This window comes from Sarcophilus harrisii, chromosome 2 (genome assembly GCF_902635505.1).
Source record: "Sarcophilus harrisii chromosome 2, mSarHar1.11, whole genome shotgun sequence".
NCBI classification, from domain to species: Eukaryota; Metazoa; Chordata; class Mammalia; order Dasyuromorphia; family Dasyuridae; genus Sarcophilus; species Sarcophilus harrisii.
Genome location: NC_045427.1, coordinates 340101517 through 340126662, shown reverse-complemented (window position 1 = coordinate 340126662; position 25146 = coordinate 340101517). Strand labels below are relative to the sequence as shown.

Here is a 25146-nt window from a genome sequence, read left to right as displayed (position 1 = left end):
GGGCGTATTAGGGAGACTACAAAAGAAAGTGTAGGACAGAAAAGGTATTAGGCTGTCTACCAAACTGAAGATCTATAGAGCCATCATCATGCTGACCTCATTGTTATGTGCCTGTTCCTAGATAGTCTACTGCAATGTTCTGGTTGGTTTTCTGAAAGTCTCTGGGGCAGCCTTCTTTTCAGTAGAGTATTCACCACAAGAATAGCCAGGTATTAAAGTCCAAATCCTTTATTATCGCCTTCACGGTCTAGTTTCCTTGCCTGAGGCCTACCTAGCTTTCTTGAGAGCCTTCAGACAGCCTTGCTCTCAGTGGGGGGGAGCAGGACAGGCCAGCCATCATGAGGCTGATGAAGATAGAATGAATCTCTCTGAATCTGAGGGCTTGTGCTTCAGCCTCCAGCCACCAAAAAGGTGGATGATGAAATGAATCTGTCTCTCAGTCCCCCCTTACCTGGGGCTGGGCAGCTTTCTGGAGAGCCTTTCAGACCAGACTTGTTCTCAGTGGGGGAAGTGCAGGAGGCCAGGCACCATGGTGGTGTGAGATGAAATGAATGAATCTGGCTCTGACCCTGGCTGAGTCTGTCCCAGCTTATATGCTCTACAATGAGTATAAACCAATCATTATATCACTAGGAAACCATTATTTGTTATAAGATTAAATCAGTCATACAGAACTTAGAGAACTATTACTCATCATGCTAAACTAGATAACTATTGTCTTATTAATTCCACTTAGTTAGCACCTTGTAAGAATCCTTGTTTCAAGTACAAGAGTTCTGGCCCATAACATCTCCTGCTTTCTTTTGTTTCAGAACATAGGTGGTCACGCCTTCCCTGACTTCTCAGGGAGGTGAGAACCCCAAAAAGGAAGTGATCACGCTTTCCCTGACTTCTCAGAAAAAGGTGTGAAAACACCAAAAAAAGTAGGTAATCACGCCTTCCCTAACATCTCAAGAAGGGAGATAAAAATACAAAAGGTTTGAAATGGGGAATCAAACCAGATTAGTGTGTTTCTGAAGGGTCACACTTGAAACAGGTATACATAAATCCATCAACATGGGAGGTATTACAAACAACATGAATCAACAAGGAATTACACAAGTCCATAAGTCCTAGAAATAGTCTAAAACCAATCTAGTGTCCATTCTTCATGTGTCAGGGAATCCAATGATTCCTGCAAGTTTTGAAGTCCTGAAATAGTCTCAGCTTGTGTTAGAGAATCCAATGATTCCTGCAGATTTTGAAGTCCTGCGTCAGTCTTATCATGTCTCAGGGAATCCAATAGTTCTTGCTGGTTTTTAAGTTCTGTAACAGTCTCATTATCAGCCATGCTCTTTCAGTGTCAGATGTTTCTTAGGTCTTCTCCTTTGTTTCAAGGTTTTTCTCTTTTTCTGTCTCTCTCAAGGTACTCTTTGGAACTCATCTGATTCCTTCTCCATCTGTAGAAATACAAACAAACCCTTTCTCCCAAGCAGTTAACATATCTAGTCCCTTCTATTCACCACTTTCTGGATCTCTCCTCATCACTTGGCAATTACATTGGAGCTGCTCACACTAGACACTGTTCTTCTGTTGAGTTAAAAAGTCTGTATTCTCCCCAATTGTAATCACTTTTTCCCATCTGATTGCTTCTCTGTTTATTGATCATGTAATCCCTTTCTCCCATTTGACTGCTTTTTGGCTGATTGATCATATCAGAGTACTGAAGTTCTAAAGACTCTCTGGGTGTAACCTCATCTGTCATCATGCCCCACCTGTTTTTTGTTTGAGGTCTTAGAGTTGGGCTCCACCTCTCATTTCCCGGGTCAATCTACATACTAAGACCCAGTGGAAACCCTTGTTGCATTTTGGACACAGGGTTTTGGGTCTTGTTCTCCCATCCTGTCCTCTCACTCTATCGCTTTGCCTACATTGAGCTTTCAGATGCCCACTTTACCACCCTGAAAGCACTGATGAGTCTCTCTGAAAGCCCCTTGCCAAGAAGGACCCTGTCGTCTCTTGTTCTGCATCATAGCCTAGTTATAAAAGGCATTTGTGCCCACTGTGGCACAGCGTCTTATGATCTCCTCTAAATGAGCATCTTTGTGTAGTCCCAGAATAATTCTTCTACAAACTTCATTAGCAATTTCTTTAACAAGTTGTCTTATCATAATTCCTGTAGCTGCATTTTCTCCAATGGTTTTTGTGACAGCTGTCTGCAGATGCTCCACAAAATCGGCAAAGGGTTCATTTATTTGGACCTTGCTCTATTTTTGTGAAAGCTTCCTCTCTATCTTATCCTTGGAGGGTGACCCATGCTTTGATAGCAGCAGCAGAAATTTGCTCATATGGTGCTATAGGGTAATTGATCTGTGCTGAAGTATCTGCATACTAACCTTTACCTGCTAATTGATCAAAGGTGATTTGTATATTAACTCTAATTTGTCTATTTTGTTGGACTTGTATTCTACAGAGTTCACCATACTCAAAAAGCCAAAACAAGTTTTATCCAGGTTCTAAACATGTCCTTACTATGGATTTCCAATCACTAGGGATTAAAATTTCATAAGCCAAATTCTCTAATACCATCTTAACATAAGATGTAGCCCCATAAAGGGTACAACTCTTTTTCAAATCTTTAATAATTTCCAGATCAAAAGAAGTGTATCTTGTCCTGGCTTGACCTAAAGAACCAAATTCTTTCAATCACAGTGTGTGCTTCTATTAAATCAGATATATCCTGTCCTTTTTTAGCTTTACCTAGTGCCTTTTGTAATCTTGTCAAAGGCTGCTTCATAGGTGGTGTTGATAGTCTCACTGCCCCTTCCCCTTCTCCTTTTCCCTCCACCCATGAAGGGTTAAATGAGGGGGATAGATCAGGGGATGGGGAATGCCCTAATGGCTCCTGCTGTGAAGCACCACACTCTTAATTTCATCAGAATTATACTTAACTCCTTTTTTTGTCTAATTCTTCATGCTTTTCACTTAGTTTGTCAGTATCTTCCTCCTCCTACACTTTCTTCTTTTTCCTTATTCTAGTACTTATATAATTCCTTAAAGCCAATTGTATTAAGTTATATGTATAAAAGGTTTCTTTAGGAACTGAATTAGAACCATTATCATTGTAATATTCACATAGTTGCTCTCCTACTAATTTCCACTCTTCTGGATCTAATTCTTTTTCCTTAGAGAACTGTTAGGATTCTTACAAGGTGCTAAGTCACTGGAATTGAAAGAAAGAGACAATAATTATCTAATTTAGCATGGTTCAATATGATTGATCTCATCCTACAAGGAAATGTTATGGGCCAGAACTTGAAACGAGGTACTAAGTGGAATTGAAAAGACAATGGCTAAATCTAGTTCAGCCCTGATTTAATCCTACAACAAATAATTGTTTCCTAGTGATATAATGATTAGTATATACTCAGTGTGGGATGTATAAGGAGGAGGTCTCAGGGCCAGGAAGGACAAGCCCACTAGAAGACAAGCCCACTAGAAGCTCTTGGAGGAAGAGACAGATTCATTCCATCATCCACCTTTGTGCTGGCTAGAGTCTGAAGCTGGCAGAGGCAAAGGACTAGCGGCAGGAGCTCTCGGAACCAAGGAGAGTGATAGGCCTCTAAAAAAGCTAATTGGGCCATAGGAAAGGAGACAAGACTTGGAAAGAGAGAATAAAGGATTTGGACTTTAACTCCTGGCTGCATTTGGGGTGATTACACTGAATTGAAACTAAGGCTGTCTCCAGAAGTCTCCCCCAAGAAACCTGCTCCCAGAAAAGATTATAAAGAAGAATATTACAGAGAACCAAGGAGATGTATAAAGTTTCTAAAAGTTCAATGATCTGCTCCCAAGTTACAAACAAACCTTGGGGTTTTTTAATGAATTTAATTATGCTTTCAACACATTTTCCTTGAGATGGAAAAGGTTCCTTTCTAAACATTTGTCCCACTTCAGCTGAAACACTACTTTAGCCCTTAACAAAATTTCCTTCTTGTCTGTTTTTGTCCTCACCCTAATTTCTAGGTCACAGATGTAGGTCCTTAGTCCCATGTTCAGGTGCCAAAATGTAATGTTCTGGTTGCTTTTCTGGAGGTCTCTGGGGCAGCCTTCTTTTCAGTAAAGTATTCACCACAAGAATAGCCTGGTTTTAAAGTCCAAATCGTTTATTGTCTAGTTTTCTTGCCTGGGGCCTAGCTAGCTAGCTAGCTGGGGCCTTGAACTCAGTGGGGGGGAGTAGGAGGACAGGCCAGCCACCACGGTGGTGTGAGATGAAGTGTATGAATCTGACTCTAACCTGGCTAAGTCTGTCCCAGCTTATATGCTCTACATGGAGTATAAACCAATCATTGTATCACTAGGAAACTATTATTTGTTCTAAGATTAAATCAATATACTGAACTTAGAAAACTATTAAACTAAACTAGATAACCATTGTATTATTAATTCCACTTAGCACCTTGTAAGAATCCTTGTTTCAAGTACAAGAGTTCTGGCCCATAACAGTCTACCAGCGCCATGCCAGAAAATTTAATTACTTCCATTTAAATTGGATTAAGAAGATTCTGAAGATCACCTGAAAAGATGATCTAACACTGACGTACTTTCTCAAAATGAACTGCCAAACTTGAATGTTGAAAATTGAACCACTTCTGTAGAGAAAGTAACTCCAATGTTGTCTGAATGCCAAACATATATTTTCCCAAAAGATTATTTTTAAGGAGAACTCACACAAGCTCTCTCCTTATAAAGAGGTCAGAAGAAGCAATGTGAAGATACTAGAGTTCTTTCTGAAGAACTCTGGAATCAACTGTGAAACAAGAGAGGCCAGTACTGTCATATTCATATAAAAGGAGGGGTGCTCTATGACCAAAGCAGAATTACAGTAGCTCAAAAGAAATATGAGATGTGCAAACTGAGAAACATCTCCCCTCCAAATGTTCATATGGGCTATTTGTGCCAAATCTGTGGTAAAATCTTTTGATTTTGTATTTTTCTGATCACTCATAGTCAGATGAATTATATCTTCATTCACCCTAACACAGAATTGTATCAACCAGCACAATTACTCCTTTCTCCATACATATGATCCATTTATATTTGCTATTCCTTGAACAAGACACTGCATCTTCAGTCTTTGAACATTTAGACTTGCTCTTTCCCCATACTTGGAATGTTTTCCTTCCTCACTTTTATTAAATCAACTAAACATTTACTAAACATCCACTCAGTGAAAGGCATTATGTTAAACACCAGATAGTGTTCTATTTCTTAGAATGCTTAGTTTCTGGGAACAGAGCCAAGATAACAGAGAGTAGACAAGATGTTGCTCATCCTGGCTTTCCTCAGAATCAATAGTAGATGAAACCTCTGAAAGAAATTTAGAGTGACAGACCCATAAATATTTGAAGTGTAATAAATTTCCAGCAGAAGATTTCTTGCAAACACTTCAGGAAAAGTTTGTCTCATTCAGGCAGGCGTCCTTAGCCCAGTAGAGGGGTAGCAGAGGGAGGCTAGGGCAGAGAGGCTGCACGTGGGGAATCTAGTGGAAGGCTCTAACACAGCAACACTGGCTACTCAGTTCTCGGTTCAAAAACCCAGTGGATCAGCAGACTAACTAAAGACTTCCAACATAACTACAGAAGACAAAAGGTGGGTCCCTGAACCCCAGCATAACAGGTGGGACTTGACCAGGCTCATGCTGTGCAGTAGAAAAAACCTCCAGCACTGGTTGGCATAGCATGAAGCCACTGTCACCCTCTCCAATGAAGAAGAAATTAAAGCAATAATAAGGAGCTAGTTTGCCCAACTATATGCTAATAAATCTGATAATTTAAGTAAAATGGATAAATACTTACAAAAATATAGATTCCCCAGATTAACAGCGGAGGAAATTAATTACTTCAGTCCCATTTTAGACAAAGAAATTGAACAAGGTATTAATGAACTCCCTAATTAATATTCTCCAGGGCCAGATGGATTTACAAGTGAATTCTACAAACATTTAAAGAAAATTACTTTCAACACTATACAAATTAATTGGAAAAATAGGGGTTAGAACACAGATATGGTGCTGATGCCTAAACCAGGAAGGGCCAAAAACAGAGAAAAAAATTATAGACCAATTGTTGAATACTGACGCAACAATCTTCAATAAAATATTAGCAAAGATATTACAACAACATATCACAAGGGTAATGCACTAAGACCAAGCAGGAGTTATAGCAGGAATGCAGGGCTGGTTCAATAGCAGGAAAACTATTAACGTAATTGACTATATCAATTAGTCAAACTAACAAATCATGATAATTTTTATAGATGCAGAAAAAAGTTTTGACAAAATATAACACCCATTCCTATTAAAAATAGTAGAGAGTGTAGGAATATTAAGTAGAGAGTATAGGAAGTTTTCCTTAAAATGATAAGCAGTATCTATCTAAAAACACCAGCAAACATTTATAAATGGGAGAAGTTAGACGCATTCCCAGTAAGATTAGGGATGAAAGAAGGATGCCTATTATCGCTGATATTCAATATTGTACTAGAAATGTTGGCTTTAGCAATTAAAAAAAAGAAATTAAAGAAATGAGAATAGGCAATGAGTTAAGAAAATTATCACCCTTTGCAGATGATATGATGATATATTTAGAGAAACCTAAAGAATCAACTAAAAAATTACTTGAAACAATTAACAACTTAAGCAAAATTGCAAGATATAAAATAAACCCACATTTAATCATCGGCATTTCTATGTGTTACCAAAAAAGTTTAGCAGCAAGAGATTAAAAAGAGGAATTCTACTTAAAATAACTAGATAATATAAACTATCTGGGAATCTATCTGCCAAGACAAAGCCTGAAACTATATAAACACAATTACAAAACACTTTTCACACAAATAAAATTAGATCTAAACAATCAGAAGAAAATCAAGTGCTCATAAGTAGGCCAAGCTAATATAATTAAAATGACAATTATCCCTAAAGTATTCTATTTATTTATTGCCATACCAATCTAACTGCCAAGAAAAAACAATAACAAAATTCATCTGGAAGAACAAATGATCAAGAATTCCAATAAAAATGACGATTATCCCTAAAGTAATCTACGTATTCATTGTCATACCAATCTAACTGCCAAGAAGAAAAAATAATAACAAAATTCATCTGGAAGAACAAATGATCAAGAATTCCAAGGGAATTAATGAAAAAATGCAAACAAAAGTGGACTAGCTATACTAGACTTAATACTATATTATAAAGTAGCAGTCATCAAAATCATTTGGTACTAAGAAACAGACTAATGGTTAGGTTGGGTGGTTAGGTTCACAAGACACAATTGTGAAAGACTATAGTAATCTAGTATTTAATAAATCCAAAGACCCCAGCTTCTAGGATAAGATCTCACTATTTAACAAAAATTGCTGGAAAAACTGGACAAGAGCATGGCACTGACCCACACCTAATACCATATACCCCAAGACAAAGTCAAAATAGGTTCATGATTTAAACATAAAGAGAGTGATACTATTAGCAAATTAGGAGAACAAGGGATAATGTACATCTCAGATCTGTGGAGAAGGAAGGAATTTATGGCCAAAGAAGAAATAAAGAACATTATGGAATGCAAAATGGATAATTTTAATCATATTAAATTAAAAAGGTTTTGTACAAACAAAACCAATATAGCCAAGATTAGAAGGGAAGCAGAAAACTGAGGAAAAAATTTACATCCAAGGGTTCTAATTCTCATAAAGGTCTCATTTCTAAAATACATAGAGAATTGACTCAAATGTGTAAGAACACAAGTCACTCTCCAATTGATAAATGGTCAAAGTATGTGAACAGACAATTTTCAGATGAAGAAATTAAAACCATTTCAAGTCATATGAAAAAATCCCCTAAATTCACTGTTGATCAGAGAAATGCAAATTAAGACAACTCTGACATAACACTACACACCTCTCAAATTGGCTAAAATGACAGGAAAAGATAATGATAAATATTGGAGGGGATGTGGGAAAACTGGATACTAATGTGTTGTGGAGCTGTGAAATGATCCAACCATTCTGAAGAGCAATTTGGAATTATGCCCAAAGGGCTATCAAACTCTATATTGGTTTACTTTCTGTTTAGGGAAGGGGGAGGTGGAAAGGAAGAGAGAAAAATTTGAAACTCAAAATTTTGCAAGGGTGAATGTTGAAAACTATCTTTGCATGTATTTTGAAAAATAAAAAGTTATTATTATAAAAAATAAAAAAGAATGCTTAGTTTCTTTCAAAACTTAGCTCAAATCCTATCTTGTGAATATTACACAGCCACTCCAGAAGCTACTAGCCTAGTCTTCTAACATTAATTTCCATTTACAAAGTATCTTGTTATTTATCTACTTAAGTTATTTCTTCCATTAGAATAAAAGCTTCTTGAGGGAAGGTACTGTTTTTTTATTTACTTAGTAATCACTTTATAAATGCTTTCAATTAATGTTTCCCTTTCAGAAATTATAGGATTATACATTTAGAAAAAAACTCAGAAGTCACTTAGTCCCACCCCTTCATTTTATAGATGAGAAAGAATTGGAAGAGAGGTGAAATGATTTCCCCAAAGGAGCAGCACTGGGATTTGAACCAAAGTTTTCTGACTCCAAATCCAACACTTCTTCCACCACACTATACTGCTGGATATGAATTCTTGTTGGATAGCACAAATATTAATATCTCTGTTTTACATATCAGAGCATTTAAGTAAATTGTCCACATACCTATTAAAGCAATGATGTAAGTCAGATGCAGCTATTGTATCTACCTATTTGAATATACTGGTGACCTCTGAGAGGGCAATTTCAGTACAGGAAGGAAGAAAAGTCAAATTACAAAGAGTTGAGAAATAAGTTAGGAATGAAGAAAGAGAAGCAGATTATACAGACTATCATTTCTAGAAGTATAGCAACATAGTATAGTATAGTATAGTATAGTATAGTATAGTATAGTATAGTATAGTATAGTATAGTATGGTGGAAGAAGTGTTGGGAAAAAAAGGTCATATAAAAACAAGTTATATAAAAAATATCATTTTAAAGTAAGAAGGCCTTTTGCTAATATTTAGTAAAGAAAAACCTTGATATATATTTGTAGGCCAAGGGAAAGAAAACACAGAGAAAAATGAAAGGTAATAAAAATAGTATTTGATATTTAGATAGCATTTGGTTTGCAAAATAACTTTACATACATTCTATCATTTGAGTTTTACAATTCTGTGAGGTGAGAAAAGGAAATCAATCTGTATTGATTATTTTGATTTATTCTTAACATAGTTTCTTAAGTCTAGGTTACTTTTAGATTTAGTGAATAAATAGATTGATAAGAACATCATTTAATAGTAAATAATTTAGAAAAAAGAAATAATCATAGAAATGTAAGGCTTTGAGACCTAATTCAGTTTCAATTGATCAATGATGGACAGAAGCAGCTACACCCAAAGGAAAAAAAAAAACACTGGGAAATGAATGTAAACTGTTTGCATTTTTGTTTTTCTTCCCGGGTTACTTCTACCTTATGAATCCAATTTTCCCTGTGCAACAAGAAAACTGTTTGGATCTGCACACATACATTGTATCTAGGATATACTAGGACATATTCAACATATATAGGACTGCTTGCCATCTAGGGGAAGGGGTGGAGGGTGGGAGAGAAAAATCGGAACAGAAGTGAGTGCAAGGGATAATGTTGTAAAAAAAAATTACCCAGGCATGGATTCTGTCAATAAAAAGTTACTATAATAATAATAATAATAATTTAAAAAAAAAAAAAAAAAAAAAGAACCAACATTGGAAATGGGCTTCTGAATACACACACACACACACACACACACACACACACACACACACACACACAAAGAAATGTAAGGCTTTGGCTTTTTTTTTTTTTTTTTTTTTTAAAGGGGGCTGACCAAAAACTAGGTTATCCTTTCTGGAAGACAGTGGGGTTGACCAGAGGCCAAGTTCTTCTTCCTGGCAGATAGGTTAGCTTAGAGGTTAACTTCCTCTTATTGGATAAGCTCTCTTTTCTTGAGCTATAGTCTATGTTGAATAATAGAATATTCTAAAGAAGAAACTGGAGGGAGAAGGAAGGAGGAGGGGTAATTACTAAAAATTTCTCTCTCCCAATATGCTTTCTAGTTACAAAAAACATCACCTGAAAGACAAGGACTTCTGGGGAAGGTTTTTTTAATCCTAAGAGAAGCAAACCAGTCAGGTAACCTGCCTTGTCCAATTGAATTATATTCCAAACAAGTTTCTATCATTTTTAAAAGCAAGCTTCTGTCAATTTTAAAATTTTCTGTTATAAAAATCAATTCCATAAATCACTTGGGTCTTGGACATGAGGAGTCAGATAACCTGATTTGGTATGCAAATACTAGCTTTGCAAATTAAATCCCAGATACTCTTGGAACTTTGCCCTCACTTTTCTTTTATTTCAGATAATTTAATTTTAATAAAGGGACAGGTATTATTATCCCTATTTTAGAGGTGAAAAACCAACACAGGTCTTCCTGACTCTAAAATCATTTCCAAATCTGTGACTCTACAATATGAATTTCAGATTATTTATTATTCCTCCTTTAAATAATTGTGGGCCTACCACATATTTGACACAAAAAAAGTATATTTTAAGGACAGCTAGATGACACATAGAGAGTACTAGTAGGCCCTTGAGTTAGGAGAATCTGATTTCAAATCTAGCCTCAGACACTTAAAAGTTACTAGCTGTATGATCCTGGGGAAGTCACCTAACCCCAACTGCCTCCTGCAAAAATAAAAAAATAAAAAAATTACATTTCTTAAAGCTTTCTCTTTACTACACAAATATTTCCAAACTGCATAAAATATTAGAAAAATACATTACCTCCCAGAGTCATCAAAACAAACATCTGTATGTCCCTCTGGATGTCCATATCTCATTGGCATTTGTGTGGCAGGCATCTTCTCTTTTTGCTATCCAAAACAGGTTTTCCTAAAAATCTACCTTAAATTTTAAAATATAGTAAATTTAGATTAGCTAATAAAAACTGGATGATAAAGAACACAGACCAGTGCAAGTATCAATCTTGACCCTAGAGAGCTGATGAAACTATTGATCTCCTCTCAGTAGATGTAGTAGTAGGCTACAGGCAAGCAATGAAGCATATATGCTTTCATCTATGGTCAAAATGTAAGTCTGATTTTGCTTTATTGTATATCTTTGCTATAAGGAAAAGTTCTGTAGAGAACTGATTATTGGAGAATGACAGCTATGTTTAAAAAGATCAATATATTTAAACATTTTTAAAAGATGGTTGATAGAGGATGTATTCTGATGGAAGTGGATTTCTTCAACAAAGATCTAACTCAGTTTCAATTGGATGGACAGAAGCAGCTACACCCAAAGAAAGAACACTGGGAAATTAATGTAAACTGCTTGCATTTTTGTTTTTCTTCCCGGGTTATTTATACCTTCTGAATCCAATTTTTCCCGTGCAACAAGAGAACTGTTCGGTTCTAAACACATATATTGTATCTAGGATACACTGTGACATATTTAACTTGTATAGGACTGCTTGCCATCTAGGGGAGGGGGTGAAGGGAGGGAGGGGAAAAGTCGGAACAGAAGTGAATGCAAGGGATAATGTTGTAAAAAAAAATTACCCAGGCATGGGCTCTGTCAATAAAAAAGTTACAATAATAATAAAAAAGATAAGAAATATTAGTAATAATAAAGGGAAATTCCATATTTCAACAGAAAAAAAAAAAAAAAAAAGATGGTTGATACATGTTTAACCCATATTGCATTGCTTGCTGCCTAGGGGATGGGGAAAGCAATCCGAACACAAGATTTTGCCCGGATGAATGCTGAAAATTATCTATGCGTATATTTTGAAAAATAAAAAGCTATAATTATTTTTTTAAAAGGTGGTTGATAACCAGAAACTAGCTCCTCCGATTTGCGATCTACACCTACGTACACACACATTTTCTTTAATTAAATAAGTATTAGTCCTACACCAGTTGAATATAAACTGACAGATAATAAGGGGAGAAACACTTAAGAGGAAATTAGTAATTTAAAATTTAACTTCCTAGAATGCTCCTTCAAGAAGCAATAAAAACATTTCATGGGGGAGAGGGGAAGGAGAGGGAGAGGGAAAGGGAGAAAAAGAGGAGAGAGAAGGAAAGGGAGGAAGAGAAAGGGAGGGAGGAAGAAAGAGGAGGAAGGAAGGGAAGGAAAGAGGGAGAGGGAAGACTCAAATTAGAGACAGAATACAAGAAAAAGGATACAAGACAAAGCACTTGGCTGTGGGGCCCGGAGGACAGTGGCGAGAGCTGTTTCACCAGTTCATGGGTTCCTTCTTTCTCTAGGACAAAGGGCTGTCAGTTCCCGGGACTGTGATAGGAATGGAGCTGGAGATGAGGAGATAATTCTGTCCAAGGACAAAAAGGCGGAAAACTAGAATCTCCATGGCTGCCACTCACCCAATCTAATCCAACGGAAGAGGAGAGAAGTACCGCGGATAAAAAAATAATAATAATTTCAATTTCATCGAGAGTTCATCAGTTGCTGGTTGGACTGGAAATATACAGCCGCCATTCAATCTGCTGGTAGTTTCCCGCGCTCTGCTGTCGCTCCGATGACTAATTCAGCGCGCCAGCTGCGTCCCCAGGCGCGCTGAGGTTCGAGGAACTGGGTCGTGGGATGATTCCGTCACAATCACCAGATGGCTGCTAGAAGACCAGCCCAGGAGAAGGGGAGCGGCTGAGAAAGGAAGAGAAAGAGTCCAACTCGGAAGCGGCGGTGTCGACTTCCGAGCAGGCGGGCGGAAGAGGAGACCTCTCCAGCGGAGACGGAAACCAAGCGACCTCCCTAGGGGTGGGGGAGGAGGGGTGCAGTCTGGGCGGGGCTGCATGAGAAGCCCAAGCTGCGGGCCTCCCTCTCATCATCCCCCACCTTCAGTGGGCCGCGGGGTGAAGTGTTTTGGCAATGGAGGCGTCTCCTTGGGCAGCTCGGGTCAAGCTACGCCGTGGCAGGTAAGCGAGTGAGGGGAGGACTAGCGATGATGCTCCGACTTGAGCTTCAGCTCCTGGAGCTTTCTCTCCACCCCCAGCTCGGGTCGTCAGACAGCGACTGCCTCCAGACCTGGCCTCTGGAGGAGAAGAAAGAAGTTCCGTCACACACCCCGCACTGCCGAAGTACAGCCCGGAAGGATAAAAGAGGAAAATTACTTTTAAAATACTTTCCCAACCTAGTGTTTCGATTATGTTTGATGTTAAACCTCGTTCTTTGCGCCATTCAGATGTTACTGACTGAAGGGTAACATTTCCTCCCTCTCTCGTTGCTCATCTCTAACGCCATCGCTGTCCCACACTTGGGCACCCTCCCCGAGTCGGCTTTTTAATATTGTGCTCCATTCAGCTTGAGTTTTCAACCATTTGGTTCCGATACTTTCTTAATGATTTGTCCTACTTTCTTTAAGACAAGAAACACTACTTTTCACACCTGCAGTTTTCTTTATTCTCATAGTGCCTTACCTTTCAGTCTTAGCATAACTAGCTTTTACTATAGCGCTCTAAGGTCTACATATGCTATCTCTGGGGATCTACACCACAGACTTGTGGGCAACTATTTAGTGAATATTACCTGCTTCTGATGCTGTTCCTACGCATGTTAACTTTCTTTTTAATCGTGAAATGCTTAAAAACAAATAATTATGACGTTCACTATTATTTTTTTTAAATAAAAATATTTGGCAAAAGTGTCAATAAGTAGGGCTTTCACACATCCAAAGCCTCACTGACTGTGGTGGTTGACCACCACCAACAATGGTTAATTGTTCCTGACGCTGAAATTGTCATGAGTTTGACGAAGTAGAGCTAACAAACAGTTCTGCAATTACTTAGGAACCACTAATATCGTGAATTTCTCTTCATATTAAATTACCTTGTAATTGGTCGGTCCATTTTGTACTTAAGTAACTAAGCTGAGATCTAAGAACCTTTCTTGTATAGTTCCATAAAATTACAATGCTAGTTTTTGGAAAAAACTAAACTTTGTGCAAGAGTTTGCATGTTGGAAAACAATATAGTTGGGAATTTTCCTACTAATTAAGTGAATCAGATCTCTTTGTGCTTTAAAATTATCTTTTTTGTCCCCAGCTGTGTCTTTGCATTATAGAAGTTAATCCTTGACAGATTCTTAAAAAGTAGGATTCACACAATTTCTTTAAAAAGTTTGTTCTCATTCATTATAATTTTTCAATTCATCAGATAATAAATTTTAAAGTAATGCTCCATTTAGTCCTTTTTCAGTTTGATTTTGCAGATACTGCAGTAACCTAATTTATTTATTTATATGTAGGTTTGGATTTGTTTGGTGGTTTAATTTGTTTGTTTTTGTTTTAATAATTTTGGTTGGATGTTATTTCATGAGTGTAGGGGAACTCCCAGAAACTCCTTGGTACAGTTGGACAGCTTGTTCTGCAACATGTAGTTAGAGAGAGAACAACTGAAGCTACATGTGTCTTTTTGTCCAACTTGTTCAACTTGAACCAAAGACTTCTAGTCTAGTAAACCATCCATTATGCCATGATGCCTTCAGGGATTTGATTATTTGTTTGAATGAACTATGATAAATAAAGTCATGTGAAATTATTCACATGTAAACCATTTTCAGCAAGTTAAGCAATCAGTCAGCTAGCATATGTTTAGTTTTATTTCATGCCAGGAGGATGAAAAGTTGAAAACTAAACAGCCTCTGCACTCAGGGAGCTTACATATTCCCTAGGGAAACAATATATACATATACAAATAAATAGAAAATATATGCAACATAAATAATTTCAGAAGACAACACTTGATTTAAAGCTGAATAGGATCTTAGAGTTCCACAAATCCAACCTCTTAGGCACAGAGAGGTTAAGTGGTTTATAGTCTCACAGCTAGTAAGTATCCAAGGTATGATTTGAACCCACATTTTTCTGATACCAGGTTCAGTGTCCTATTCACTCTACTAGACAACTTCCTAATTTTAGAGATGAGGAAACCTATGTCCAGGTAGGGTGAGTGACTTGTCCAAGGTCACACAGGTAGTATCAGAGATGGGGTTTGAACCCAAATTCTGTTACTCCCCAGCTAGTTTACCTTACAGTACACAAGGCTATCCTTTGCCATAGAAAAAACTTAATTTACAAAAATTGAGCTGAATTGTGAAAGAAACTAAGGCAGAGGTGAGAAGAGGTCCATACCTGGACATGGAGGACAACTTGCAAGAAGGCACAGAGATGGAAACATGTAATGTCTTATGTGAAGGACTACAAGTATCCAGTTTAGCTGTATCAAAGATAGAGTAAAAGGAATTAATGTGTAATAAGCAAGGAAGGAAGGGCTTTGATAACCAAAAATTGGGGTTTGTGTTTTAATTCTAACTGCAATGAGATCCATCAGAGCTTCCCAAATAGAGAAGTGACAGGATCAGGTCTGTGCTTTAAGAATACCATGACAAATGTTTTGTACAAGCTGTTCTTATTATATCACCTTAGTAAATGAACAGGAAGAGTGTCACTTTGGTTGCTGTGTCAAAAATGTAGAGTTTAGAGGCAAGAAGACTAATAAGGGTTTTATTGCACTAATACAGGTAAAAAATGATGAGCCACATTGTTGTGGCCTAAGCTTAGAGAAAGGATGTGCAGGTAGAATTGACAAATTTTGGCAACTGAGAGAAGGAGGGTAAAAGATGGTCATTAAAAATATGAACGTGGGTGATTGATGATTCAAGAATACTACTATATATTTCAATTTTTTAATTTAATTACTAGAATTGGTACAAAGAAATCTTTCTTTCTCCACTTAGAGGAAAAGATATTGTTTGGTATATATTTTTCTTAGTTGAACACTTCAGTTAAATTCAAATACTGATTTGACTTCTCCAGTGCATTAGCATATCTTAAACAGTATCAGCAAGGTAATTTTCTTTTAATTTATCCTTTCCTTGAAATATATTGTAGTTAATATTTTGAATGTTTCCTTTTTAACAGCTAAGCATTCACCTTACTATTTTATTAAATATTAAGGAGATCAGCTGGTTATATTTATAAATTATAAATAATAGCTTTATAAGCAAATATAAACTGTTTATAAAATAGTTAAATTGATGCAAAATGTATAAAATAATATGTAAAGGATCTGATTTCATATTCATGGGAACTGTACTGAAGCAGACCTAAGATGACAATCCCTATAACTTATTTGTTCTGTGACCTTAAATTGCATCCTAAAGCTCATCTACCTGTGCCACAAGGTCAACAGTACATGAAGAGAATGTGGATGAAACTACAACTATAATCCATTGCTTAAAAAAAAAAAAAAAATTCTACATGGTAGAACAGCATCATCTTAATATTACAAAGAAGACCATTGTGAAATCTATCAATATGAAGTCATCTGATAAGCATTTCTGTTTTTCTGCCCAACTATAGGCATGTGAATATGAGCTTCTTGAGGCCAAGAATGGTATTTTTTGCCTTTTTTTTTTTTGTATTCTCAGTGTTTAGGATAGTGCTTGGAACATAATAACTACTTAATAAATATGTCTTGGTTAATCATGGTCACCTGATCAATAGCTCCTAATAGGTAGAGCAGGAAAAGAATACTGAAAAAATAACCCTACAAATAATTTGAAGAAAATGTTCAGGTTTCATTATCTCTTCATTGCCACAACAGATGTTCTTTTCTCAGTGTTCCTTATTTTTGACTTTTCTATTGCAATTGATCCTACTGACTACCTTCTCTTCCTGGTTTCTCTATCTTCTCTGGATTTATTTCTGACTGCCTGCCCTGCTACCTCTTTTACTATTAACCGAGACTCCTTTGCCATATCAATCTCAATAATTGTGGATTTTTCCACATTAGTAGATTATGAACTCCTTGATGGCAGGGACTATCTTTTGTATCCCCAACCTGGACACTTCCTCAAAGTGGAAGTTCTAAGAGGAATTGACCAATTAGAGGAAAAAAACATTGAGTCAGGAATATTTTGGAGTGAGAAGAGTTCTAGAAGATTGGAGAGAATATCCAGAGTGAGAAGCAGAACCCAAAAAAGGATATGATTATTTCCTTTGTAGGACTCCATGGTCCAGTTAAACTGGCATTCTCTCTCTTCCATCTAACATTCTATCTCATCATTCTAGAATGTGACTTTGCACTGGATTAAATCCACTCCCTCACAGCTCAAGCCCATCTTTTCACATAAAGATTTTCTTGCTCCCTCCCACTCCTTATGTTCTTCCTATCTTTCTTGTATTTTTAAAAATGTATTCTTTTTACAGTTATTTTATACATATATATAAACTTGTTTTCTCTCCTTGAGAGCAGAGAATATTTTGTTCTTTTGTGTCCCTAACATCTACCACATTGTCTGGCTGACAGTAGATGCTTTGTAAATGTTTATTAATTGAATGATAACATTACTTATACAACTTCAGATTTGTGGAGAGGAAGAGAGAAGACATTTTAGTATTAGATTTCTTGTACTGTAGTGTTTTCAACTGGGTAGTTGTTTAGCTTAGTTAGTTAAAAGTGTTTTTAGCTTTTGGGAAATTGTATACTGATAGTAGAGCTATTGAGATATAGATACCAGTTATACCAGGGAGAGGGAGAGACTACACCGAGTGTAGTCTGCAGTACCTTTTTTTCTTTTTCTTTTCTTGTATTGTCTTGTTTTTTTTTCTTGTCTTTATTTTATTTGTTTGTTTTTTTGTTTTTTGCTTTATACCTAAAAGCCAATAAAGATATTCCACAGCAATATCTTGTATAATCTAGAGATATAAGAAAATTGCTCAAGTAAATATGTTTTCTTAGTTGATTATGATATTCAAACATTAAATGTCTTCTGTGTACAAAAGTTAATATTATGTCCTTCATCACAATAAGTGTATTCTGGAAAATGAATTGTAATTTTCCGATTCTTTTGAAGTTTCATTAGAGATGTCTTATTATCATAAGACATCTCTAATGAAACTTCAAAAGATAATTACCATTGTGCAGTATGAACATCTTCTTTCATTTTTCATTGTTCCTCTTACAGAGATAGCTGTCCCCAAAGCTTTAATAATTTAATTTAGTTTTCAGTTACCACAAACCACCTTGATATTCTTCATCATGAATGGTGGGGGAGGGTTGCTTTCTGTGCTTCTAAGTTTGATTACAATACAGGGAACAGAGAGCACACATGACTTAAGTATTCTGTGAAAACTCATCCCAGTGTCTTTTGGGATTTGTGTTTGTCCAACAATTGGCTGATGTATAAGAGCAAATTAATAGACTGTGCCAGAATGACCATTCTGTACTAACCTAATGGTCTATTTATTTAACTGATGTCCCCATTAGGGGTATTAACATATTAAAGCTGAGTTTGCTTGGCAAATTATTAATGGTATTTAATATATAAGATGGAGTAAGTTACTGTAGTGGCAGCATTATAAATTAGGTGGAGATTGGGACCACTGATTCTCTAAATTTGAGTGAACTTATGGCTTGACTCATGAATCAAATTGAAAAGAAAAATCAATTTCTTGGCAATTCTAGAATGAGAAGTCCTAGTTGTGTTAGGGTTGGTTCTCTTTGTGGCATGATGTTCCAGGAGTAGAAATTCCTGGAGAATAATCAGGGTGTCAAACTACATCCTATATTTATTTTTTAGAAAATGACATTTCCAAAGTAAGCAGAGTAACTTATTAAAAGAGGTAAGAAAAAAAGATATATTGTGTCTCCAAAAAGATTTAAGGGCAGTGATTTTGAGGACAAGGGAATTGCCTAAAAATAGTTTTTCCAGGAATGTGAAAATTTGTTTTTAGCAATTTTAGCGCGAATTTTAGCAATTATAGCAACTTTAGGTACAATTATGTGTTTTGATGAAAAAATTCTGAAATAGCAGTGATCTTTCCTCAATTTTTCTCTTTATTTTTACTTCCCCCACAATTTATCTAAAGAAAACAATCTTTTGGACATAGTGATTTCTTCAGGGTAAACTGAAACTGAGAAATAGTTAAAATGCAGTATAATGATAGCTAGTCTGTATGAGTATGTATGTATGTATATGCATTACATTATAGTTAGACTAATGAATATACCTGATACTTTTAAATTTTATTTCCAGAATATGTACATCATAGAATACTTATGCCAAATATACTCAGCAACTAATAGCCTTAAATTTTCTATACTTAAAAAATTTTATTAAAAGTTTTTACCCTTATTAGAAAAAGTTAACTCATGTGTGATCCAGGTACAGAATTCCACTAGATAGCTATCACTAAGATCTGATTGGGCAATATAGCTGGATAGAATAGACCTCAAAGAAAGAGAAGTTACTGACTAATGGTGACAGAGGGAGTAGCAATGATGTATCAGAAGATAGAGAAAAATGCCAACACTGACAAAAGCCAAGTTTCTGTGAAGGCAAGAAGAAGAGGAATGAGATGAGAGGACATTTAACAATAGAATGGTGATCCTATCATGCATAGTGGAAAGAGTGGAATAGTGCTAAATTGAGACTTAGGAGGAAGGTTTCTTAGAGAGACTTGGGTATCAGGTGAATAGGTATGAAAAAAGGGAAATATCAGGGGAGATGGATGGCTTTTGCTTATGCATCCAGGAATTCTTTATCATCAGATTTGCTTCCATGTTGTTCTTGTCTACTTAAGACCTTACTGGTTTTCCTCTAGTTCTTTCATGAATAACCTTTTCTAGCTATATAACTTTGTCTTTTATGCAGTTTTGCTGATCAAAAGTCTCTCTCTTGAATCTTTCCTGGCCTCTTTTGTGACTTTAGCATAGGCATGAAAGACAACTTGTTTCTTGACAGCTTTTAAGGCAGCATTTTTCTCAGTGAGATAAAGTTTTTATAGTCATATTATAAGAACAGTGTAGTCTTGCATTCATTATGGTGCAAGTGAAGAGTCAGAAGTTAGGGGTATTCAGATCTCAGATCTGCCATTTACTATTTGTGTAACCTTAGGCAAGTCATTTGACAACTCTTGGCTTCAGTTTCCTCACCTGTAAAATGAAAGGGTTGAACTAAATGATTCTCTGAGATTTTCCAGGCCTAAATCTGTGCTCCTTTGGCCTATATATTTCAGTCAGTTTTGTGCCTAAAAAGATGTGATCTACTAGAAAAGCTTTTTACAAGATGCAATACATGGCAATAAACAGGGATTTCCTTAAAACAATAGGTAGTTTCTATCTAAAATCAAGAATTAATATTATCTCTCCGAGGAATGAATGAGACACCTTTTCAGTAAAATTAGGTATAGAAAGAGTGTCTCTTATTATCCATACTATCCATTATAATGTTTAAAAATATTAGCAATAATAATGACAAAATAAATTAAAAGAATAAACAAAGCAGAAAGGAAACAGAATTATCACTTTTTGCAGAGGACATAGTTATGGAGAGAATCCTAGAAGCAAGAAGAAGCAAATATAACTTTAGCAAAGTTGCAGGATATGAAATAAAACTACATTGATTACAAATGTTTCTGTATATTACCCCCAAAATCTAGCAGGAAGAATTAGAAAGAAAATTCCACTTATAATAATTACAGAAAGTAAAAAATACTTATATGCAGGAACTGTGTCAACATAGTTATAAAACATTCTTTACATGTAGACAGAACCAAGTAATTAGAGAAATAATTGTGTTCCAGGGTAGGGCAAACCAATATAATACATAATGACAATCCTACCTAAATTAATGTAGTACCATATCAGTCATATTAGTAAAAGTTTATTTTATAGTGCTAGAGAAGAAAAATATTTATCTAGAGAAGCAAAAAGTCAAGAATATCAAGGCAATTCATGGGAATAATATGAAGGAAAGGGGTCTGGCAGTACCAGATCTCATACTGTCCTACAAAGTGGTTGTCATCAAAATAGGATAAGAAATACAAAGGTTGATCTGTGATACACATTAAGCACATAATATACAAAAGCAAAATGAGTACAGTAATTCCAATACTAAGACAAACTCCATATGGTTATCTGAAGATGCATAAAAGATAACATCATAAACAAGAAAGAAGAAATTACTAGATAAATGGATAAGGAAAGAAAAGACAGGTTTACAGGAGATAAAATGGACAATTGTGGATATAAAAAATGTACATAAAATTTAAAAGGGAATGCTGGGAATAGACTTCAGAAAGCCAAGATGACTAAGTACTAAATTGCTATAACTCATTTTAACCTCCAAACAGCAATAAAGTGTAGTGCTCCCCCAAAATTCTGGAATGGCAGAACTAGCAAGAAAATGAGATGAAACAACCTTTTAGCCCCAAAAACTTGGAAAGTAGCCATAAAAGGCTGTCTTACTGGAACACAGTTCAAGATTGAAGCACCCCAAAAAACCAGCTAAAGATCCTGAGGCCCAGTACAGTGGATTAAACAAACACCATCACCAGCAGCAACACTTCCCACACCCTACCCTGTACCTCAGCATATCCAGGGAACACAGATTCTATCTCTAAGAACTGCCACATGCTTCAGAATATCCATAGGCAAACAGGAAACCCAAACCACCCCATTGGCTTTTAATACATGTTAGACATGAGCACTGCAATCTCAGTTCAGCACCAAGTAAGGTATCAAATCCCTACTGCCTCCAGCAACACTAGCCACTCCTGTCCCTCCCCCTGAGCACCAGGCAAAAGTTTCCCCCATGGGCACCAATAAACAGCCAGGGTCTATAACCCCTTGCACAAGATGCTAGGCATTGTTCCACCCTGAAAACAACTCAAATTTAAAAGAAAGGACCTGCCCTCCCCCCCCCCAAAAAAAAAAAAAAAAAAAAAAATATATATATATATATATATATATATATATGTGTGTGTGTGTGTGTGTGTGTGTGTGTGTTAAAAAGGAAAAAAATTATTATGGTGACAGATCTACATATCAAATCAGAAGAGAACAACAATGTCAAAATACTTGTGGGCAAACCCCCCTCCCAAAAGGGGGAAGGGGTGATCTCAAGCCCAGAAGCTCAAAAAGAAGCTTAAAAACTATGTAAGAGAAGTAATAGAAAAACTAGAAAAAGAAATGAGAGTGATGCAAGACACCATAATCGATGACTATAGTAATCTAATGTTTGACAAATCCAAAGGTTCTAACTTCTGGGATAAGAACTATTTGACAGAAATTGCTGGGAAAACTGGAAAATAGTGTGGCAGAAACTAGGCTTTGACCAACGTCTAAAGTCTTATACCGAGATAAGTCAAAATGGGTTCATGATTTAGACATGAAGGATGATACCATAAGCAAATTGGGAGAACAAGGGATAGTCTGCCTCTCAGAACTGTGAAGAAGGGAGGAATTTATGGTCAAAGAATTACAAAAACATGAAATGCAAAATGAATTTTCATTACTTTAAACTAAAAAGATTTTATACAAACAAAATCAAGCCAAGATTAGGAGTGAAGCAGAAAACTGGGGGAGGGGGAGAAGGGGGGGGAGAGAGTTTTATATCCAAGGGTTCTGATAAAGGCCTCATTTCTAAAATACATAGAAAATTGATTCAAATGTATACAAATACAAGTCATTCTCAAATTGATAAGGGATCAAAAGATATGAACAATTTTCAAATGAAGGAATTAAAGTCATCTATAGTCATATAGTCCAAAAAGTGCTTTAAATCACTGTTGCTTAGAAAATTGCAAATTAAGACAACTCTTAGGTACCACTCAGAGTGGCTAATAATGACAGGAAAAGATAATGACAAATGTTGGAGGGGATATGGGAAAACTGGTACACTAATGCATTGTTGGTATAATTGTGAATTGATCTAACCATTCTGGAGAGCATTTTGGAACTATACCTATCAAACTCTGCTCTTTGATCCAGTCATGTCTCTACTGGGTCTGTATCCCAAAGAGAGCATGAAAAAGGGGAAAGGGGGGCATCTAGGTGGCACAGTGGATAAAGCACCATCCCTGAAGTCAGGAGGACCTGAGTTCTGAGTTCAAATGTGGTCTCAGACTCTTAACACTTACTAGCTGTGTCATCCTGGGCAAGTCACTTAACCCCAACTGCCTCAGCAAAAAAAAAAGGGGGGGGGGGCAGACAGCTTGATGGTACAGTGGATAGAGCACTGGCCCTGAAGTCGGGAGGACTTCAGACAGTTAACACTTAATCCAGCCTCAGACACTTAACACTAACTGTGATCCTGGATGTAAAAATTTTCCCCGTTTTCTACTTCCTTTCTTAATCTTGATTGTACTGGGTTTGTTTTACAATCAAAATTATCAGTTTTCCATTTCATAATGTTCTCTAGTTCCTCTTTGGTTTATAAGGCTTATTTTTTTTTTCCTTTTGATCTGATTTTTCTTGCACAACATGTTAAATATGGAAATATATTTGAAACAATTGCATGTGTTTAACCTATAGCTGATTGCTTGCAGTCTGGGGTGGGGGGAGGGAGGGAAAAATTTGGAACACAAGGTTTTGCAGAGGTGAATGTTGAAAACTCTTTGCATGTATTTGGAAAAATTAAAAGCTATTAAAAAAAAAAAGATCAGAGTGATGCAGGAGAATTATTTGGGGGGGGGGGGAGAGAAGATCTTGGAAAAGAAAACAAGGACAATTGTCCAAATGGAAAAGAAAAATCAAAAGCTAACAGAAGAAAACAAACTCCTTAAAAGTTAGAATTGGGCCTGATAGACGTAGCTCTCTTCAACAATAAGATGATTCAGACCAGTTCCAGTGATTTTGTAATGAAGAGAGCTATCCACACCCAGAAAGAGGACTAAGGGAAATTAGAGTAGTTCACAACATGGCATTTTCACTCTTTTTGTTGTTTGCTTGCATTTTGTTTTCTTTCTCATTTTTTTCCTGTTTGATTTGATTTTTCTTGTGCAGCAAGATAATTGTATAAATATGTGTGCATATATTGGATTTACCATATGTTTTAACATGTTTAACATATATCGGATTACTTGCCATCTAGGAGAAAGGGCGGGGAGAAGGGAGGGAATTTGGAACACAAGGTTTTGCAAGAGTTAATGTTGAAAAATTATCAATTTTGAAAATAAAAAGCTTTAATTTTAAAATTTTGAATTGAGTAAGTGAAAGCTAATGATTCTATGAGACATCAGGAATTGATTAAATGAATTCAAAAATAGAAGAAAATACAAAATACCCCATTAGGAAAACAATTGATCTGGAAAACAGATTTAGGGAGAGAATATCAGAATCACTGGATTACTTGAAAGCAATCAAGTGGAGGATCTGGCCAGCATCTTTGAAGAAATTATCCAGGAAAACTTTCCTGATGTCCTAGAATCAGAAACAATTCAAATATTGGGGGGTTACAATCAGGATTACACAAGATTTAGGATTTGCAGCATTGGAAAGATCAGAAGTCATGAAACATGATATTCTGGAAAGTAAAGAATCTAGGGCTACACCAAGAATGACTGACTTACCCAGCAAAATTAGCATAGTATTCCAACAGGGAAAATGGCCATTCAATGTAATTGAAGGATTTCAAGTTTTCCTAAATAGAAGATCAGAATTGAACCAAAAATTTGATCTCTAATATCAAGACCCAAAAGAATCCTAGAAAGGGAAAAGAAAACATAAGAGATTGGGTGAAGCTGATATGTTTACATCTCTATGTAGGAAGATAATATTTGTTCTTTTATCACCAGTAATATAGGAATACATAGAGGGTACAGTTATAAGGGAAATTTGAGGGACTAGCATAAAAAATAAAAGGATGAGAAAGAGGAGTATACTGGGTGTCAAAGGAAACAATAGAATGGGATAAATTATTTCACATGAAACACTATTACAGTGTAGGGAAAGATGGGAAGATAGGCAATGGGTATCACTCGAACAACTTACTCTCATCATTACTGGATCAAAGGGAATAGCATATACAATCAAGTGGATATAGAAGTCTTTCTGCATAGGAAAGTAGAAGAGGAGAGGAGAAAGGAAAGGGAAGGCTGACAGAAAAGAGGGCACTGGGGAAGACAAGTGAAAGAAATACCCAGTAAACATAACTGGGAGTGGGATGAACTCTCCTATAAATTGGAAGTGGATAGCAGAGAAAATTAAAAACCAGAATTTTACAATATGTTATTTATAAGAA

At 36.1% G+C, this 25146-nt stretch overlaps 2 protein-coding genes across 6 annotated transcripts in view; one reads left to right on the top strand and one right to left on the bottom strand.

Annotated features, from left to right (window-relative positions):
* The window catches only part of WDHD1 (WD repeat and HMG-box DNA binding protein 1), a 110199-nt gene extending 97549 nt beyond the window's left edge, over positions 1–12650 (bottom strand). For 2 of the 4 annotated variants that reach the window (XM_031952976.1, XM_031952979.1), the window contains exons 1-2: positions 12486–12648; positions 10882–11001 (exon numbers count right to left, since the gene is read on the bottom strand). In XM_031952976.1, the coding sequence (XP_031808836.1) occupies positions 10882–10958 (77 nt within the window). In that variant the 5' untranslated portion in view covers positions 10959–11001; positions 12486–12648. Of the gene's footprint in view, positions 1–10881; positions 11002–12485 lie in introns of all 4 variants that reach the window. The other 2 variants (XM_031952978.1, XM_031952977.1) reach the window with 2 other exon arrangements.
* A 129-nt stretch (positions 12651–12779) lies between these two features.
* The window catches only part of SOCS4 (suppressor of cytokine signaling 4), a 29163-nt gene continuing 16796 nt past the window's right edge, over positions 12780–25146 (top strand). For both annotated transcript variants that reach the window (XM_023495401.2, XM_012540681.3), the window contains exon 1: positions 12780–13037. The gene's annotated coding sequence lies outside the window, so the exon portion shown is untranslated. The remainder of the gene's footprint in view (positions 13038–25146) is intronic.